The sequence below is a fragment of the Ictidomys tridecemlineatus genome, chromosome 9 (assembly GCF_052094955.1).
Source record: "Ictidomys tridecemlineatus isolate mIctTri1 chromosome 9, mIctTri1.hap1, whole genome shotgun sequence".
In the NCBI taxonomy this organism is placed as follows: Eukaryota; Metazoa; Chordata; class Mammalia; order Rodentia; family Sciuridae; genus Ictidomys; species Ictidomys tridecemlineatus.
This window is the reverse complement of record NC_135485.1, coordinates 53,628,961-53,646,519: the sequence shown is the minus strand read 5'-3', so window position 1 is coordinate 53,646,519 and position 17,559 is coordinate 53,628,961. Positions and strand designations below refer to the sequence as shown.

At 36.0% G+C, this 17,559-nt stretch overlaps 1 protein-coding gene across 8 annotated transcripts in view; it reads right to left on the bottom strand.

Moving 5' to 3' along the window:
* Positions 1-17,559, bottom strand: part of Slc4a4 (solute carrier family 4 member 4) — a 322,941-nt gene that overhangs the window by 190,296 nt on the left and 115,086 nt on the right. For all 8 annotated transcript variants that reach the window (XM_078021397.1, XM_078021393.1, XM_078021394.1 and 5 more), the window contains exon 4: positions 3,878-4,013. In XM_078021397.1, the coding sequence (XP_077877523.1) occupies positions 3,878-4,013 (136 nt within the window). The remainder of the gene's footprint in view (positions 1-3,877; positions 4,014-17,559) is intronic.

The following is a 17,559-nucleotide window of genomic DNA, read 5'->3' as shown; positions in this document are numbered from 1 at the left end:
GACACAACTAGAAGAGTAAACTATTTACTGACGTGGAGAAATCTGTAGGAGCTGCAGATCTGGAAACATGGATTTTGAGACTCCCAATAGTTCCAATTATATTTAATTCCAATTAAGTAAGGAAAGAAGTCTAGCTTAGAGATAAAAATGCAGGTGCTATTCACACATTGATGAAGTAGTTTAAAACTTTAAACAAAGGTCTTCTTCTGAGCTTTATCAGTGATATGCTAGGTACTTTGGGGCTGTTGTTCCACAAGCGTTCATCATTCAGAAATAGAGAAATTATAATAGAATTCCAACTTTGGCCAATTAATATGTCTAAAAATCCATTATATTCAAAGTGGTTATTTCTAAGGCAATCAGTTATGAACTTATCACATATTCAAAAAATATTTATCACCCAGTATGAATCAAGAACAGCAAGGCACTGGGAACACCATAGTGAACAGCCATGGTAGTCCCCAGCGTTAGTGTCATGAGGGAAAACAGATGAAAATAATAAAAACACAAATTAGTGATAAAAATTAATTAATAGTAATTGTGGCAAATACTACATATGAGAAGTTATAATGGGTGGGCTATTAATGAGTGTGAGTGCTTTTTATTCCTAGACAACTTCTCCCTGACACACAGTATACTCCCAGTGCTCTTCCTACAGGCAATACAGTCTCTGAGAAACTGATTACATCACTAAGATGGCAAAGATGCTTAAAAAAAAAAAAGTCTTCAAAGATGGTAGTAAATAATTCAAGATCACTTTAATCTGTAATGATCTTAAAGGGAAATATTAAGCCCATCTCATTCAACACTGAGTTACCTATACAATGAATTGCAACCTCTCCACCCTTTTGGGACTAAGGATAATGTCAAATAAAGCACAGTCTACTTTTGACTGAAATAAAAAAACAGACAACAATCCCTGCACTCTATGATAACTACAAAATTTCAAGATAAAAATAAGAATCAAACCAGCCATAGCTAACTACAACAATACACACATCTGAATAAAATTTTAGAGCAATAAAATATGCTTATGTTAGAGAGGCTACAACCCAATATTATGATCCTTTGATAGAACAGAAAACACAAACTCAGGGAGACCCCGTGATATGTTCAAAATTAAACAATCAGAGAACAGCAAAGCCAAGGCTAGACCAAGACCTGACAACACATAATTGAGGTTGCACTAATACAAGTTTCACTCCATACTTTCCTAATGGAAAGAAAGAAAAGAGAATAAAATGGAGACACCAGTAAAAGTTTTTGCTTTGAAGCCTTCTTTTAGGAGGACACTTTAAGGACTAAAATTATGTTTTAAAGATTTTTAGTATACAAGTTATTTGTTCTTAAAAAGGGAAATAAGAGACAATTGCTGTGTCACAAGAGGTTCCAAAGAGCAAAAAGGAAAAATCTTTGACAGCATTAGAGTAAAATACAGATGTGCTACCGAAGCTTTGTAAGTAAAAGAGAAAAACTGATTCAGTATTAAACAGACAAGTTTAAACAAGCACACTCCCTCTAGATGTCAATTAGAAGGAGAATTACCCATTAAGTGGAAATAAAATATTTGAAAATCGGATCCCTTGTCTTAATGCTACTGTGAGGGTAAGGAATAACCTAAATGTCTTTTTTCTTTGCTGACCATGGTTTAAGTTATGGAAAGCAAGAAAGTCTTCACGGGTTCTACTAAACTTTTTAAAAGCAGGTGTCTCTGTAAGTCCAAGCTACCTCAAAATTCTTGATGAATAATAAAAGCCTCTCAATCATTATCAAATGAATCAATTTACAAAACCTCTCCAGTATTAAAAATACCAAATGGCTGAAGACATTCAGCAATACTTAAAATTGTGGAAATAAGAATAAATTCATAAATCTGTAAAGCATAGTCTGAGTACCTAACCTATAAAAACCCAATCAAATTGACAAAGACTTCATTGTAAATGGTATAATATGTGAAACTTTCAAGATATGCCTCAGAAAAAAGTCCTTCCTTTAACTCTTAAAAGAGCCCTGAAGTCGAAAAAGGGGGACTATTGAGCTTGCTCTCTGTAGTTCATCTGTTCTGACTGATCATAATGATAAAAATATCAATTTCTTTCTGACTCTGGAGTAGCCTATCTAGAATAGAAGAGCAGATGAAGGTTCCATTTCCATCAATTACCACAGGAGACCTTTGCCTTTTTTAGCTTTATTTCTCTTAAACTAAAAATCAGGATACTGATTGGTATTCCTCAGATTGTAACACAGCATTTTGAACTTGCTTCAAACTTTTCAATAAAGTACAGAGGTCACTGTATGTGTTTCTTCTGCTCCCTACTGCACTCTCAGAACATAAAATAATGCTTGGATATATACTAATCACTCAAAAAAGCACTGCGTAAATTGAATTGATATGAATAAATTATTGTCTATAAAAGACATAAACATTATTTTATTTAGAAAACTGAAACAAATTGGTATCTCTGTATTACAAAACAATGAGAGACCAATATCAAAGTCTTTATATTACATAATTATTCATGTCACAAAAGAAGATTTACTCTGGGATATGTAACTGAATTTATTTGTAAAGGAAAGCTCAGAAATCATGAAAGTTTATCTACCTGTTATAGTGGTTAATAATGTAGAAAGCATTTCTATATCTATATATATGTGTGTGTGTGTAGATAAAAATATGATATAATTATACAGAATATGTTACACATTTTAAAAATGTATTTATTTATTTTTATGTGGTGTTGAGGATCAAACCCAGTGCCTCACATGTGCGAGGCAGGCACTCTAACACTGAGCCTCAACCCCAGCCCCAATATTACACATTTTATATAACATAAATACATATCATACATAATAGGTATGATTATCTACACTTTTTATTGTTCTTTTTAGATATACTTGACAATCAAGTGTATTTTGACATATTACACATATATGGAGTTCAATTTATTCCAGTTAGGATCCCATTCTTGTGGTTGAATGGGATGTGAAGTTATACTGGTTGTACATTCATAACTGAACATAGGAAAGTTATGTCCGATTCATTCTACTATTCTATTCTCACATCTCCTCCCTTCCCTTCATTGCTCTGTCTAATCCAATGAACTTTATCTACTCTTTATTGATAATGAATCCAGAGTTCTTTTTTTTCTTTTGAGTTATATATGCAGTTCTTTTTATTTTTTATTTTGGGGCGGGGTCTTAATAAGCTGCTGAGATTGGCCTCAAACTTGCACTCCTCCTACCTCAGCCTCCTGAATCACTGGGATTATAGGCATAAACCACTGAATCCGGCATAAAACCAAAGAAACTAAATACCATTCAGCTAACAGGAAACAGAGCATAAAAGTAAACTGAGGTCTTTAAACTCCAAATTGAAGTGAATCTTCTACTTGCTTTTAGCTGGATGTTTAGAAGATGACAGGTTTTTACTTGAAATCCTACTCTGCTAATTCCTATCACCATCTTCACAATGCCTCTCTTATCATGGAGTGAGAATAAAACAAGGTCTCACAAGATAAATTGGAGTTATTTGCACATCTGTAGGCTATCATCTTTGGGTGCCTGAGTTTATTATCTCTATAAAAAACTTTACCGTAAAGTAGGAATATAAATTGAGATCAACTTCTCATTCATTATAAAAGTCAAACTTACAACAGCACAGGGCAATGAAACTATGATTCAACAGTGAAAGGAAGGGTGCCCTGCAACCATGTCAATGTAGAAGAAAAGAAGAAATAGGGGTTGTTCACTCCTTAATGCAGCAGCAACACCACCCTCATTGCCCATTCAGGGTGTGGAGGTGAGAAGAAGGCACCTGCAGGCTCACCTACCATGCCCCACACTGAGTTAGTACAGCATATGATCAGCCATGCCTCACCTGGCTGTCTCCTTCCACTCCATCTCCTGCCCATCCACGGCCAGCAGCTCATCCAGTTCGGTGAAGAGCTGGGGAGGCGCTGGGCTGTCATCCTCCTCTCCCAAGATGAATCGGATGCGTTCTGCGGCAGGAGAGACTGCAGAAGTGAAAATACTGTGGTTAAACACTGGCTGGACAACCCGGAGGAAAGTGTAGCTCCGAGATCTTCCTCTCTCCCCAGGGTTATTGGGCTTCCCTTCCACATTTTCAGTAGACATCTTTCTTGCTGACTCTCCCTTATCCCCAACCTAAAGCCAAAAAGCACTCAAAATTGGTCTCTCTTCTTTTGGTCCAATCTGTATCTCAGTTCTCCAAAAGAACTGCGCTCCAGGTCTGTGTAGTTTGTAACCAAGAACCTTGCGCCCTCAGATGTGCTGAGGCCCAACCACATGACTTCTCCTCCTTCCTCACTTATGACCCATCCAAAATTATAAGACGGAAATCATCTTGAACCAATCACATTTTCATGTCGCTGTGGGAGGGGCATCAGAGCACCCCAATCCTGGGTTTTCCTTAGGCCCACACCTTCCACCCACCCTCCCTCTGTCCAATGTCTGAGCCCATGGCCCTCCCAGGCTCCTCGCTGACCATAACTGACTAACTGCAAAGTTGGTAAAGGAATATTTAACAAGATGAGGTCTCTTTTTTACATAATGGCAGTACCCAAAAATATTTAGTCACACTTCAATGCACTTGAAAAACAAGTCCAAGTAAAATATTGTACACCTGAGAGGGAAAAAGTTTTCCAACACACTTAAGCAGATAATTGAATGCCCTACTAGCTCCTTTTGACCCCATCTCCTGGAAATCATGTAATGAAAATTTAACTAGAATTTCCCCCAGGTTGTAGGTTATTTTCTCTTTTTTAAAAAGGAGAGGGATGAAAGTATTTGGAAATTGATGGTCACATTAAAAACTAAGGCCCATGTATACTTTTATAATAATAATCCAATGACATATACATACGGAAACAATTAATGTATATCACACACATGAATATAATATATAAATCAATAGATTTATATTTAGATTTCAATACAAACAACCTAATAAAACATGAAAATGCCCACCATCTGAAAATTACATAAATATAGGACAAAATAAAAGTTGAAAGGTCAAAATTTATTTACTGCAAATAAATCCATGAAAAAATATTCAACCTAATTAGTAATCAAAACTAATTATTAAAGTATATATGTTTCACCTATTGAAATATAACAATAGGAAAGAATGACAATGCCCAATGTTTAGAAATTGTGAAATAGTATCTCCCATTGTAGGCTGTTAGAAGGAACCTAAAAGGGAAAAAATCTCTAAAGGGAAATTTGGAAGGATGTGGGAATGTTTTAAAAGTATATCCTGGTGGCTGGGATTGTAGCTTATTGGTAGAGCACTTGCCTAGCACATGTGGGGCACTAGCTGCACATAAAAATAAATAAATAAAATAAAGGTATTGTGTCCATCTATAACTAAAAAAAATTATTAAAAGTATATCTTATAAGCCAGGAATTCTTCCACTAAAAATACATTCATTTCAAATAAATGCTAGCTGTTTCAAAGATTTTTGCTACAGTGGTGATCTTTGCAGTATTGTTCATAATTGAGAAAAAAAAGAAAGAAGGATTGGTTAACTAAACATGGTACAAATACACAGCAAAATACCATGCAGTCATAAAACATGAATTCAAGATTGCAGGGTTTTTACACGTATACCATATAAAACCAAATGAAAAAAAAATAATCATAGGCATAAAGTGGCCCTATTCTAGTAAAGAAAAAATGCACAATACATATCCATAAATCAAAGTCCAAAATTGAGGCAACCCTCACTTTGCTCAGTTCTATCATGTGTGTGTATTTCAGGTAGCACAGTTTAGTTAAATAATTTTAATCCTTTAACAACACAGTTCAAATTTCTGTTAACATAGTATAGTAACTGTAATTGCATAAAGTAAAACCTTTGCTGCTAGCTCTTCAGTCCATAAATCACTACTTAATTAAAAAATGTGCATGCTGAACAGTGACCAATCATGGATCTTCTTTTTTTTAATATTTTTAAAATATCTTTTAGTTGTTGATGGACCTTTATTTTATTTATTTGTGCTGAGAATCAAACCCAGTGCCTCATACATGCTAGGAAAGTGCTCTTCCACTGAGCTTCAACCCTAGCCCCATAGCTCTTCTTTCAATCCGTCAGTGACTGGCCACTAAAAGCTTGTTACTCAATTCACACAGACAGCAAGTGTGTAGTTGTGTGCCTTCTTGCCTTTCTGTGGTAAATACACATGATGTGGCTCATCAAAAGAGAAAACTGGTCAACAAAGAACTGATGATGTTAGAAGAAGTGAAATCTGAAACAAACACAAAGAGAGCTGCAGAAGACATCGACATCCATGGAATGTTGACAATGTTGCCAGTCGCCATTTAAGAGATTCTGAATATAAAGAACTTTGTGAAGGCAAATTATCAACATCTATAAGAAAAAGGGCCATGATGAAAAAGATGACAATGTCTTATAAGAAGTGAATGATGCTGGAAAAAATTTCACACTAGAGAAACCCAAGAGACCACCGCTTGACACAGAAAGCATAAAGAATAAATGCTGTACGCTGATCCCAACTAAAGAGAACATGACAATTTGTCTAGGAATTTAAAGGAAAACACCTGTTTGGTCCACTTCATAAGTTGTATAATAGGAAGAAGGCAAGCATTATTCAAGCTACCCTGATAAGATGTGAAAAAAGAAATGACAGTTTTAATCTCAATGTTTCTAAAGTCTTAAATTACTGTGTACTAAGTAAATAGCAGTTTTAACATTTTGTTTTCCATTTCCCTGTACCATTATAGCCAACATCAAGAGAGATTTTAATGTTTTGAAATTTTTATAAAGGTCAAGGAACAATGGTAACTTTTCCCATGGATTATTAGGATTGCTTTGTATTGATTTTGGCTTGCATGATCATTTTTTATAGTCTTGCACTAGTGCATAAAGCAAGGACTGCCTTAATCACAGGCTTATTTAACTATACAGGTATATTTAAACTAAAGCACATTTTAAATGTTATATAGATTATTTCTAGAGCCTCAATGTTTTCTTTTCTATAAGTTCTAAGTTTTTACAATCCATCCATGTATTCACTCAGCAATGTGTATTGAGCTCAGTCTATCCTCTAAGTAGTCTCTATTTCATGCTCTGAAGATAAAGGATAAAACATGAAAAAATTATCCCTGATATTATCATGCAAGTAGGGGAAATAAACAATAAGCAATTAATTAATTTGCTAAATGAATCAATAAATTAGCATACAAACCAAGAGAATATATTTGCTCACTATAAGTGTTTTCAGAACATTAAGGTAATTGAATACATATTGATTTGGTTACAATAAGTGTATTTTATTTCTGTAACCCCTTGGCTTTGAAATTTCTAAAAATCTTTGGAAGAAAAAAAGGATCTAAAGTTCCAAGACTTTTGCGTGAAAACATTTGCAATGCCTTTCCAATCAAGAAATTGGAATAAGTATTTTAGGTGATCAGAAGGGCATGAAAATGAAGAAATGACTAGTGGAATTTTGAATCCCAAGGAACAGATGTTCATGCTGCTCCATTTAGTCACTTCATTTCTTTATAGTGGTCCTGGAACTGACAATCACAAATTCGATTACCTTTTCATCAGCATTCAACATCAAAGATCCCTAAGGGAGAAGTAGCTTAGGGTGAAGTCCAGGGTTGAACAATCAACTTTTTGTACATTCCTAAAGATGGGATATAGGTCTGTCCACCCCCTCTAACAGGGAACAAATGTTTTTTCCAGGTTAAACAGCAGAAATTCCTGCACCAACAGCACACATCCCTGCTGGGGCTGCACCACAGCACATTGCTCTCTGGACCAGCATCCTCCATACAGGAAAATACCAATCACTCTCCCTGACAGCAACTCAAAGTGGCTTCAGCAAAATGGAATGGAAAAAGAATGTGACATCACCCCAGGTGATATCATTAGGTGCCATCAGGTACCATTTCTAACACTTCTTATATGTTATCTCCTGAGCAAGGAGTATAATAATCCTTTGGGAAGTAAAATTTCACAATCATGTGTCATAAACTAACTTGTGACTCTAGTAAATTTCTTCAATTGCTCCCCTAAGATTTCTGAAGAGGCCACAGCAATTGTATTGCAAATAACGACCTGAAGGAGAGTCCCTGTCACCCGAAAATACCCTTCCCAAAGACTGCTAACATCACTCAACACAAAGATACCCAGAGAATTGATGGATCATGAGTTATGTCAGGAATTCACAGTTTCCCATAGTCTTTGATTATGTAGGGAAATGAACTAAATAGAAGAGACAGCATTGCAGAGAGAAGAGTATAGACTCTGAAGCCAGACTGCCTAGGTTTGAATCTTAACTGTTATTAATTAGCTGTATGACCTGAAACATGCTAATTTATCTCTCTGTGTTTCAAATTTCCCATCTGCCAAAGAGGATGATGATGATGAAGCAGCTACAGTTGTAGTTTAAGAAAGAAAATTCTCACAAATATTGGCCTTGAGAATCACTGCATATTGAAAATGTATAAGACTGGAAAGAAAAACGCTAGGAGTGGTGCCTGTTTCACTTCAGTGAATTCAGTGGCTTCAGGGATAAGAACACACAGGTGTGTCTACATTCCCAGGAACAGACAACAAAGAACAAGGGGGAAATAAACAAACCCCTTTAGCCTCACTTAATACCTGGGTGGGGAGTATATCAGAAAGTCAACTATGTTGAATAGGAATACATTGATTCTTAGCAATAACTAAACTAACCTCATTGTAAAAGAGAACCTGAAGAAAAAAGAGAAATTCCCAGGGAGGGAAGAATTGCCAAATTAATCTAATTACTATTTTTTTTTTTATGGTCAGCAAAGCCAGTAAATCAAAGTGAAGTCCATGCCTCTAATCTACCTTGATTTTCTTTGGAATTCTGTCCTCTGATGAGAATATGTTTTGGTTTTTGAAGTAGAAACACTGAGATTAAAACAGTCATTTCTTTTTCACATCTTATCGGGGTAGCTTGAATAGTGCTTGCCTTCTTCCTATTGTACAACTTATGAAATGGACAAATCGTCACGTCCCTACATCAATGTGGTTATCTCTGACCAGGGTCCACATGAAGGATGACAAAGTGTTCTGTGGGGTTAGCAGGAGACCCAGCACTCCCAAATTCCACTGAGACAAGAAAGCAGGCAGGAGAGCTGGCCACAGCCACCCCACCACCAGCATCCACAGTAGACATCTCTTACACATCACCACATTCACTCCCACTCAGCCTGGACTTGGCCTCAGAGTTCATCTGGATGGCCACTATCCATCAAGCAGCTTAGAAGAGACCCCGCTACCATCCCCAGTGGCAGAAGAGTCCACGAAGTTGCTGGCCCCTATCTTTGCGCCCAACCTTGTCTCCCATCTTGTGACCCACAGAGGAGCACACCTGCTCACTTTCTGTTTTTGTTTCACCTTTCCTATTTAGAATAGGAGCATACCCTTTTCTCTCCTGGCTCCAACTCCACTTCCCAGTTTTGAATTCTATCTTTTTCAGTATCCCATGTACAGCAGCAAGGGGCTCTACCTTACAGCCATAATAATACTTCATGTCTGAATGACTTCTATAGGCACACAGCCTCTTCATTCTTACCAACATTCTGTAGGTAATTTTCCTCCCAGCTAGACACAAAACCAGAAGGTGGGCTGCGTTTTATATGCCCTCTTCCAAGACCAACACAGAACTATCACATAACTTTAAATTCTAAACTAAGAAATTAGATGTGGCTGAATAAAACTTGGATAGTTTCAAGTATATAAAAATGATTTGCAAAATAAATCTCACATTAAGAACTATAAAACAGAAAACATTAAAGTTTTGAAAACTGCTCTTAACCTTTCCTTCCTTTAATCCCTCTTCACATTAGTGGTCATGTGACCAAATAAAGTAGACATTGAATGTGGACTAAGCCTCAAATAAGAGAATGAAAACCTTGGGCAAATGCTTTCCTCTGCTAGACGCTATCTCCCCCTATCCTGAGGGACCACAACACTTAATCAGTACCTCTATCAGGAGAGTTGATATCCACCTGCTTTGTGTTTTATATATTACTATACTCTGTCATGCTTTTTTCTAAGTCATTCATTTAGTTAAAAACTTATTTAAACTACTATTGGTGCCTACGTTAAGTTATACAAAGAAGAATGAGTGGGAAAAATAAGTAGGAGAATGAATGAATAAACAATACATATTTTGCCCTAGTTCCTCAGAAGAGTTCTTCCTGTGCCCTTTTCTCTGGCTCTTTTTAAGAGCATCTTGGAAAATGACATGGTTTGACAAAATGGAAACTCTGAGGTCTAGCAATGGCACACTGCCATTTTGTAACATAATTAATACAATCACAATCATCCCTTGGAGTCCACACACGGAGGATTGGTTTCAGGCCCTCCACCCATGGATACTAAATTCTGCAGATTCTCAATCCATTATGTAAAGTGGCTTAGTGTTGCATATCTCCTACACATATCCTCTTGTGTACATTAAATCATCTCTAGGTTATTAAAAATTTCTAATAGAATGTAAATGATATGAAAATAGTTGTTATATGACATTGTTTGGGCAACAACGACACAGAAAAAAGTCAGTATACACACATAGGCCTTCCAATGTCTTCATGGCTGGTTAAATACTTGGTTGTGGAACTGATGGTTCTGAAAGGATGACTTAAATTTTTAGTGTATGCAATATACTATGGTGTTTGTTGAAAGATCACAAAATATTTTTATGACAAAGTTCCTGTCCTAGGGAATTTATGGATGGGAAGATAATACATAATAAGGAACATGGTATCAATAAAATGGTAATATGCAATAACTAACATTTTGAATGACTACAGAGGCCTTGTGAGAAACACTGTTATTACATCATTTACTTTACACAACCCTTGATTACAAATAGAGAACCGAGTTTTAAGAGGATCACAGAACTGGTAAATTATATGGCCACAAGCCCACCTGTTTAATTTCCAATACCGTTTCTTAGCTAGCACACTCTCACGTAAAATAAACAAATAAATAAATAAATAAACTAATTAAAAGAAAAACATGATCAGATTGCCATATGAACAGTACAAACAGTAAAAGGATTAGATTTCAGAAGAGGCAGAAATCACACTGACATATGAAATAGTCCTAAAGTAAATTAATTGAACATTTGGTTCATTATCTACCAAAAGGCAATTTGTGAATGTGCCCTTTTATTTTCAGTCTGGGAAGCATCCCACTGTGGCCACCCTGCAGGCTACCAAAAATATATTTTTAATAGAAATGATGGTCATAATAAACAATTTATATTGAGCATGACAAGTCTACATATATTTTCAGTGGGTTAAATGAGGACTTCTGGATTTTTTAATTTTCTCTTTAGCAAAGTCTACAATCTTATGAAGTCTCAGCTCTCAAACAAAAGCCTAAAAAATATTAAAGTGATCAATATGCTATTACCAGTTGCTTTACACAGTTATCATTTTAAGATTTCATTTCAGTCCTTCGTCCTAAGACAAATTTTATAGGTAGACATCATGGTTGTTAAAATTTCCACAATTCATCTAATCATCAGACCACTGTAGTGCTCTTAAAAATATACTTAAATGTTCTATTAAATCCTCAAACTTCATTTTCACTCTTATAAGAAATGAGAAATAACCAAATGAGTGAAACTTCATAAACCTGTAAATGCTAAAACATCCGTTTTAGCAATACCTGTTAGTTTTGCCATCTTAGCACCCTGACCTTTTTTTCTGATAAATGTATCCTATTTTCCTTTAGAGAACCTTCCTTAGACGTGTGGGTTCATGCACTGGGCTGAATCCTCCCGCTGTGACCCAGATGCACGCAATGATCAAAACTCCTGGCCACAGCAATTTGTTTTTGAGTGAGCACTTTACCTAAACCAAGCTAGTTGGTGTGACTAAGTGTCAGACTTAGGCTGGAACTACTGGAAAATAAATCTTCGCTTTACACTGAGACATTAATGTGGTAATGAAAACTGATGGTACTGATGACCATCTTGCAACCCTAAAGGAAACGGGTGCCCGGGAGTAAAGTAAATATGGAAGAACTCAGAACCAAGGAAGAAGGAGGTTCCTGTGCCATCATTTAAAAACCTAGATCTAGCCATGTCTAACAATTACTTTTCAATCATTTGTGGTAATTTTCTTTTAAAACAATCTGAGCTAAATTTTCTGCCACTTGAAACCAAAAAAGTGCTGCTATACACTTCTATGATTCAGTTTTAATAGGTTAGAGTACAGCTAAATTCCACATATTGTGTGCAATATGAAGTTAATTGCATTGAATAACCTTTTTAAAATAGAATCCAAATTCTGGAATAATCTATACAAGTCATCCATACATTTTTTTTTCCTATGCCTTAACCTACCTTTACCTCAACCAATCCAGAAAATTATTATCAATTTACAGGCTGGCGGGCTCTAGAGGGGTAAATTAGAAGGTTACTTTTTCAGTTTCAAATTAGCCAAGAAACTGAAACAGCTAAATAGCATTCATTAAAATGGATAATTTTAAATATACGTAGGAATCCATGTATTAATAAACTCCCACTCAAGAAAAGCTGTCAATTACCACAATTATCCTTAATATTCCGTGACATTATTATTCAGCCGTAGAGAAATCAACAGCACTAGGAACCTAGATTTAAGAATCCTACCAAACTATCTTACTCAGGAGCAGAGTAAGTTCAATGAATTCACTCAGGCTTTTTTAGGAAATATCTGTACCTTAGTATTTTATTTTTAAAATGTAGATGATATAATTTACCTAGGATTTACCATTTCAAAAATGTTGTCATGACTCAGATTCATCTATAAGATACACAGGATTCTTTAGAACAAAATGGTGGTAGTCCTTACATTTCCCCACTTACTGTCTTCTTCCTTCATAATTTGTGCCAACAAAGTGAGTTAAAATACTAAAACTAGGACCTCTGCCGTGGTGTTAGTATTATTTTAGCCATCAAATGAATCTGGCCTGTGAAATTCCAGTGACCATATTAAAAATCACTGGTATGCAGCTTTTTTGGTCCAATTCTTTTATTAATTATTCCAATTATATTAATTATAATTATCTTAATTATATTATTAGTGTTATTTTGATATTTTAAGAATTTCTACTGGAAAGAGAAGCAGAATTTAAATCAGTCATTTGTTTCCAAGCAGACTCAGTGGTGACCTACACTAAGTAATTAAGTTAACTAATGAAAAAAATTATAATTTTTGGCATTTTTTTCCTGAACTTTACCTTCCATGATATCATTTTCCTATTTCACATAATCCGGGTTTGCACAGTATTCAACTATGAGGGGAAAAAAATGGGATGGCTGACACATAGACATTCCTTTGATCCCAAAAGGATGCCCCTGTTAGTGTTCCCCATCTGCAAAAAAAACACCCTGAGAGGGTACAAGGATGGCACTTGGTACCCTGCCAAGGACGTCAACTCCCAAAGTTCTCAGAGAGGCAAGATTCAAGCTGCCAAAACAACACAGTGGGGAAAATCAAATCAGGAACCAAGGAAATCTAGACATCAGATAACAGCCATTTAATGGGTCAGTACAGACCTCAGAGTATGGTCTGTCCCTTCTAGAGTTCTAAATTATGTCATTTGACACTTGCCACATGCCAGGGAATTCCAGAAGAAAAGAAAGGTAAGGACTCGAGAAAGGCACAAGAATTCTCACAATACCTCCATTCACCCCATATACCAGTAGGGCTCATCTTCCTTGGTAAAAGTACAGGGGACTTATGTATCTGGATAATCATTACTTCTGAATGCATTTTTTCAGCTTCCTCTAATCTTTTGTTCAAATCAATTACTTTCCCCAAAGACCCAACTATATCCAAACTCTTCCTTTAATGAATCAGTATATTCTCTTTTTGTTGTTTGTTTATTCAACATATAATTGGATATCTTACATCCAAAGACTTATGACTTAAATAATATATTCAGAAAAACACCAGAAGGATACATACCAAATGTTAATAATTATTATCCTGGATGATAGGAATTATTGATGATTCTTATTTCCTCATTTTGCTTCTGTGTAAGTTCTAAATTTTCTAAAATTAACATTCATTTCATATTTATAAGGGAAACAAACCAATTAAGGTTTTTTTAATTGCTAAATTGAAAACAGTCATGTGAAATTAGTGCCAGACACTCCCTCTGAAGTATTTGAAACTGCAGAATCTCAATTATCTTTTGCAATAAATGTCCAGCCCAAACATAAGCCCACAGCATTTGCCTCCACTGCTCACTGGGGACCGGAATAGCCAGTTCTGAGCCATGAAACAGACTGACCATGGTTCTGAAAGCTCACGGACTGAGAAGCCACAAAAGCCTAAAAGTGATCCCGTGGGTACAGAATAATGGAGATGGGGGGCGGGGGCTTCATTCAGGTGACAGGGAAAGGTAGAGTGGCTCCCAGTAAATATAACTAGAGCCAATCAGTAATGAAAATGGCGAGGAATCTGGACACTCAGGAGCCTTCTCCTCAAAGACCTCCAAGTTCCTTGTGCATAGACAGCCACTGTTTCCATGGTTCCTTTAATTTGTCTTTCCCTACTTCACTTCTCTTTGCTCTGCCAGAGCTGTCCATGATAAGGCTTACATGATGAATCACTCTGCTTAAGAGTGAACACATCAGCATTTTTTCCAGGTTCAACTCAGACCAATTATCAGCACAATTTATACCCCGAGGTTTCTAACATCAGACTCAATTCTCATCAACATTAAGAAATATTCAGGATTCCCAAAATAAACTCTACAGACTTGCTCAAGTGCGACTATTTTCTATACAAAGTAGCTCAATTTATAGCTTCAATATTAGTGTCACAACCACAGTGCTAATGCTACCATTAGATGTCTTTTTTGCATGTGCATGCAAAAGAAGACATCCTCCTTCCTACAGATGCTCTCAAAATGCATGAGAATATAAAGGCACCAAGCCTTAAGGAATCTTTTGAACTTCATGCCCACATTGCCAAAAAATTCTACCCATCTTTTCTGGATAGCAATATTGAGAAATGTGATTCAAAATATAATCTCTTTAAAAGGAGAGAATGGGCAATGGAGTAATCACAAAACACTATGAGAGACTATTCTAGAAAGAAAAAATAAAACAAACAAAAAAAACATTCCCCAAAGATGCACTGCTATAAAGATTTTGATAGAATTCTGAATGCAATATACAAATGTCAACAAGATTCTACAATATTTTTCTTCTTTCCAGCCTATTTGGATCTGTTCTGAGTCAAGGATCCAAAATTAGTGGCATTGATCCTGTACTTCTGTGAAGTTTAAAGATATTCTCAGCAAAGAAAACAAAATTTTATATATATAATGAGAGAGAGAGAGAGAGAGAGAGAGAGAGAGAGAGAGAGAGAGAGAGAGAGAGAGACAGGTCTTATAACACTTCCTACTTGACATCTATAGCTTAACTGTTCTCAGACAAAATACGGCTTCATTTGCCTTATAGTGTGGTTCAATGGTTTGTCCCCTCCAAAATTAAGTTGATGCTTAACTGCTATTGTGATGACATTGAGAGGTGGGACCTTCAAGAGGTGTTTATGTCATGAGGGCTCTGCCTCAAGAATGGACTAGTGCTCTTATTGCAAGAGTGGGTTCACCCTGTCTTGCCCTCTTCCATCCTCTTTTTGACTCCTGTCATGTGATGCCTTCAGCCATGTCATGATATACCAAGAAAGCTGGCAACAGTGTCAGTACCTTGATATCGGACTTCCCACCCTCCAGAATTGTGAGCCAATAAATTTTTGCTTACCATAAATTATAAATCATTATCAATCTGTGCTTTGGCAGTGCAAAACAAACTAAGACACCTTGTCTTATATACCCAAGAGATTATATAGAGAAATCAACCAGTAACACATGCTATTGGCAAAGACCTCAAAACCAGGCCAGAATCTAAGACCACTTACAAAACCTGACTTCATGACTTATAGAATAGCAATACGAATGACAAGTCTAATTAATATAACAAACGATTTTATTTTTTTAAGTCACTGAATTGCCCAGGCTGGCCTCAAACTTATAAACTTGCCATCTTCCTGCCTTAGTCTCCTGAGTAACTGTGATTATAGGTATGTGCCACCATGCCCAGCAAGCAAGTATTTTTTTTAACATTGTAATTTTAACTTTATTTAGAGAAGCAACATAACATTGTAGAAAGAAAAAAAGACTTTGAATTCAGAAAACCAAAACGTATACCATAGTTCAGCCACTGACAAGTTAATATCAGGCTTGCCTTAAGCTACCTTCCCAAATTATGAATAGATATTTACTAAACTTATTTTAGTAAACAATAAAATGAGATCCCTTAAGTTTTAGAAGCATTTTTCAGTGTAGAGGAATATAATTTGTTAGAGAAATAAGCTCCCTCCTAAATTATCCATATCATTAAACTACACAAAGCAGATGGAAAACATATTAAGAGTGGGTATGTGGGCTGGGTAGGGATTTTAAATTCCTACTAAAGTGTGATACACACAATGCATATATTCCACAAAGTAATACAAATAAAAGTAAAGAATTCACCCCCTCCACACAGTATGTTTTCACTAAAATCTTTCTGTCCAACATTTCTTAATCATTTATATTAACAGACTGTATATAGCACTTCCAGTCATCTGGAGATAACCTCTGTTCATGGAGGGTGAAGTAAATGAGCACCACTTCAAAAGAGATTGATTATTAACAGCTTCCTGTTCAGAGAGAACCTGCAGAGAAATTATTTAGTCACTTCTAAAGCTTGTGTAATATGTGCAGCATGTCTATTCCTTAATTAGGTACAGAATGTCCAATTAATTAAATGTCATAAAACTTAAGTTCCTTTGCCTTTTCTCAGACCATCTCTTCTTTAGATCCCTCAAGTTTAAGCTAGTTTAGAAATACATTTGTCCATTAATGACACTTTTCAAGACCCATAAGTTCAAATCTGTCTTTGGGAGAACTGCATTTATAAAATGCTTTAGCAACCTTTATAAAGTGGAGAGTAAGCATACATGCAAAAATTTCCCAAATCCCTCTGCCACCTTTTGTGGGAGGGGCAGGAAAAAACCACCAGCAAAGTGAGGTATGTGGGAATAGAATTATAAAGTTATAAAATGGCAAAAATAATGAGTCAGGGACTCCCACTAAGGCAACAGAAGGTGCTCTGAACCTGATGAACAAGATAAGCCAAAAATCTATGAAAGGAAGTTGAGGTAAAAATTCCAGAGCCAACAATTGTCAACAATAAATCTGAAAGGACAGGAAGGAGAAATCAAGGTCAAGTTACCAAGTTGAGAATGAGAAACTAGAGTTAACTGACATAAAAAGCAACACACTAGCAAAATTCCCCCCAAGTGACCAAAGAAGCACTTTTCAGCAGCTAGTTCTCACATCCTCAGGGGAACTGACTCTTCATCACTTAGGGAGCATTTACTCTTTAGTAACACCCACACACACACACTTTAGGATAGGGTTCTACACATGCTTTCCTGGACAGTGACAGAACAGGGCATCTATGTCACCATAAAACATA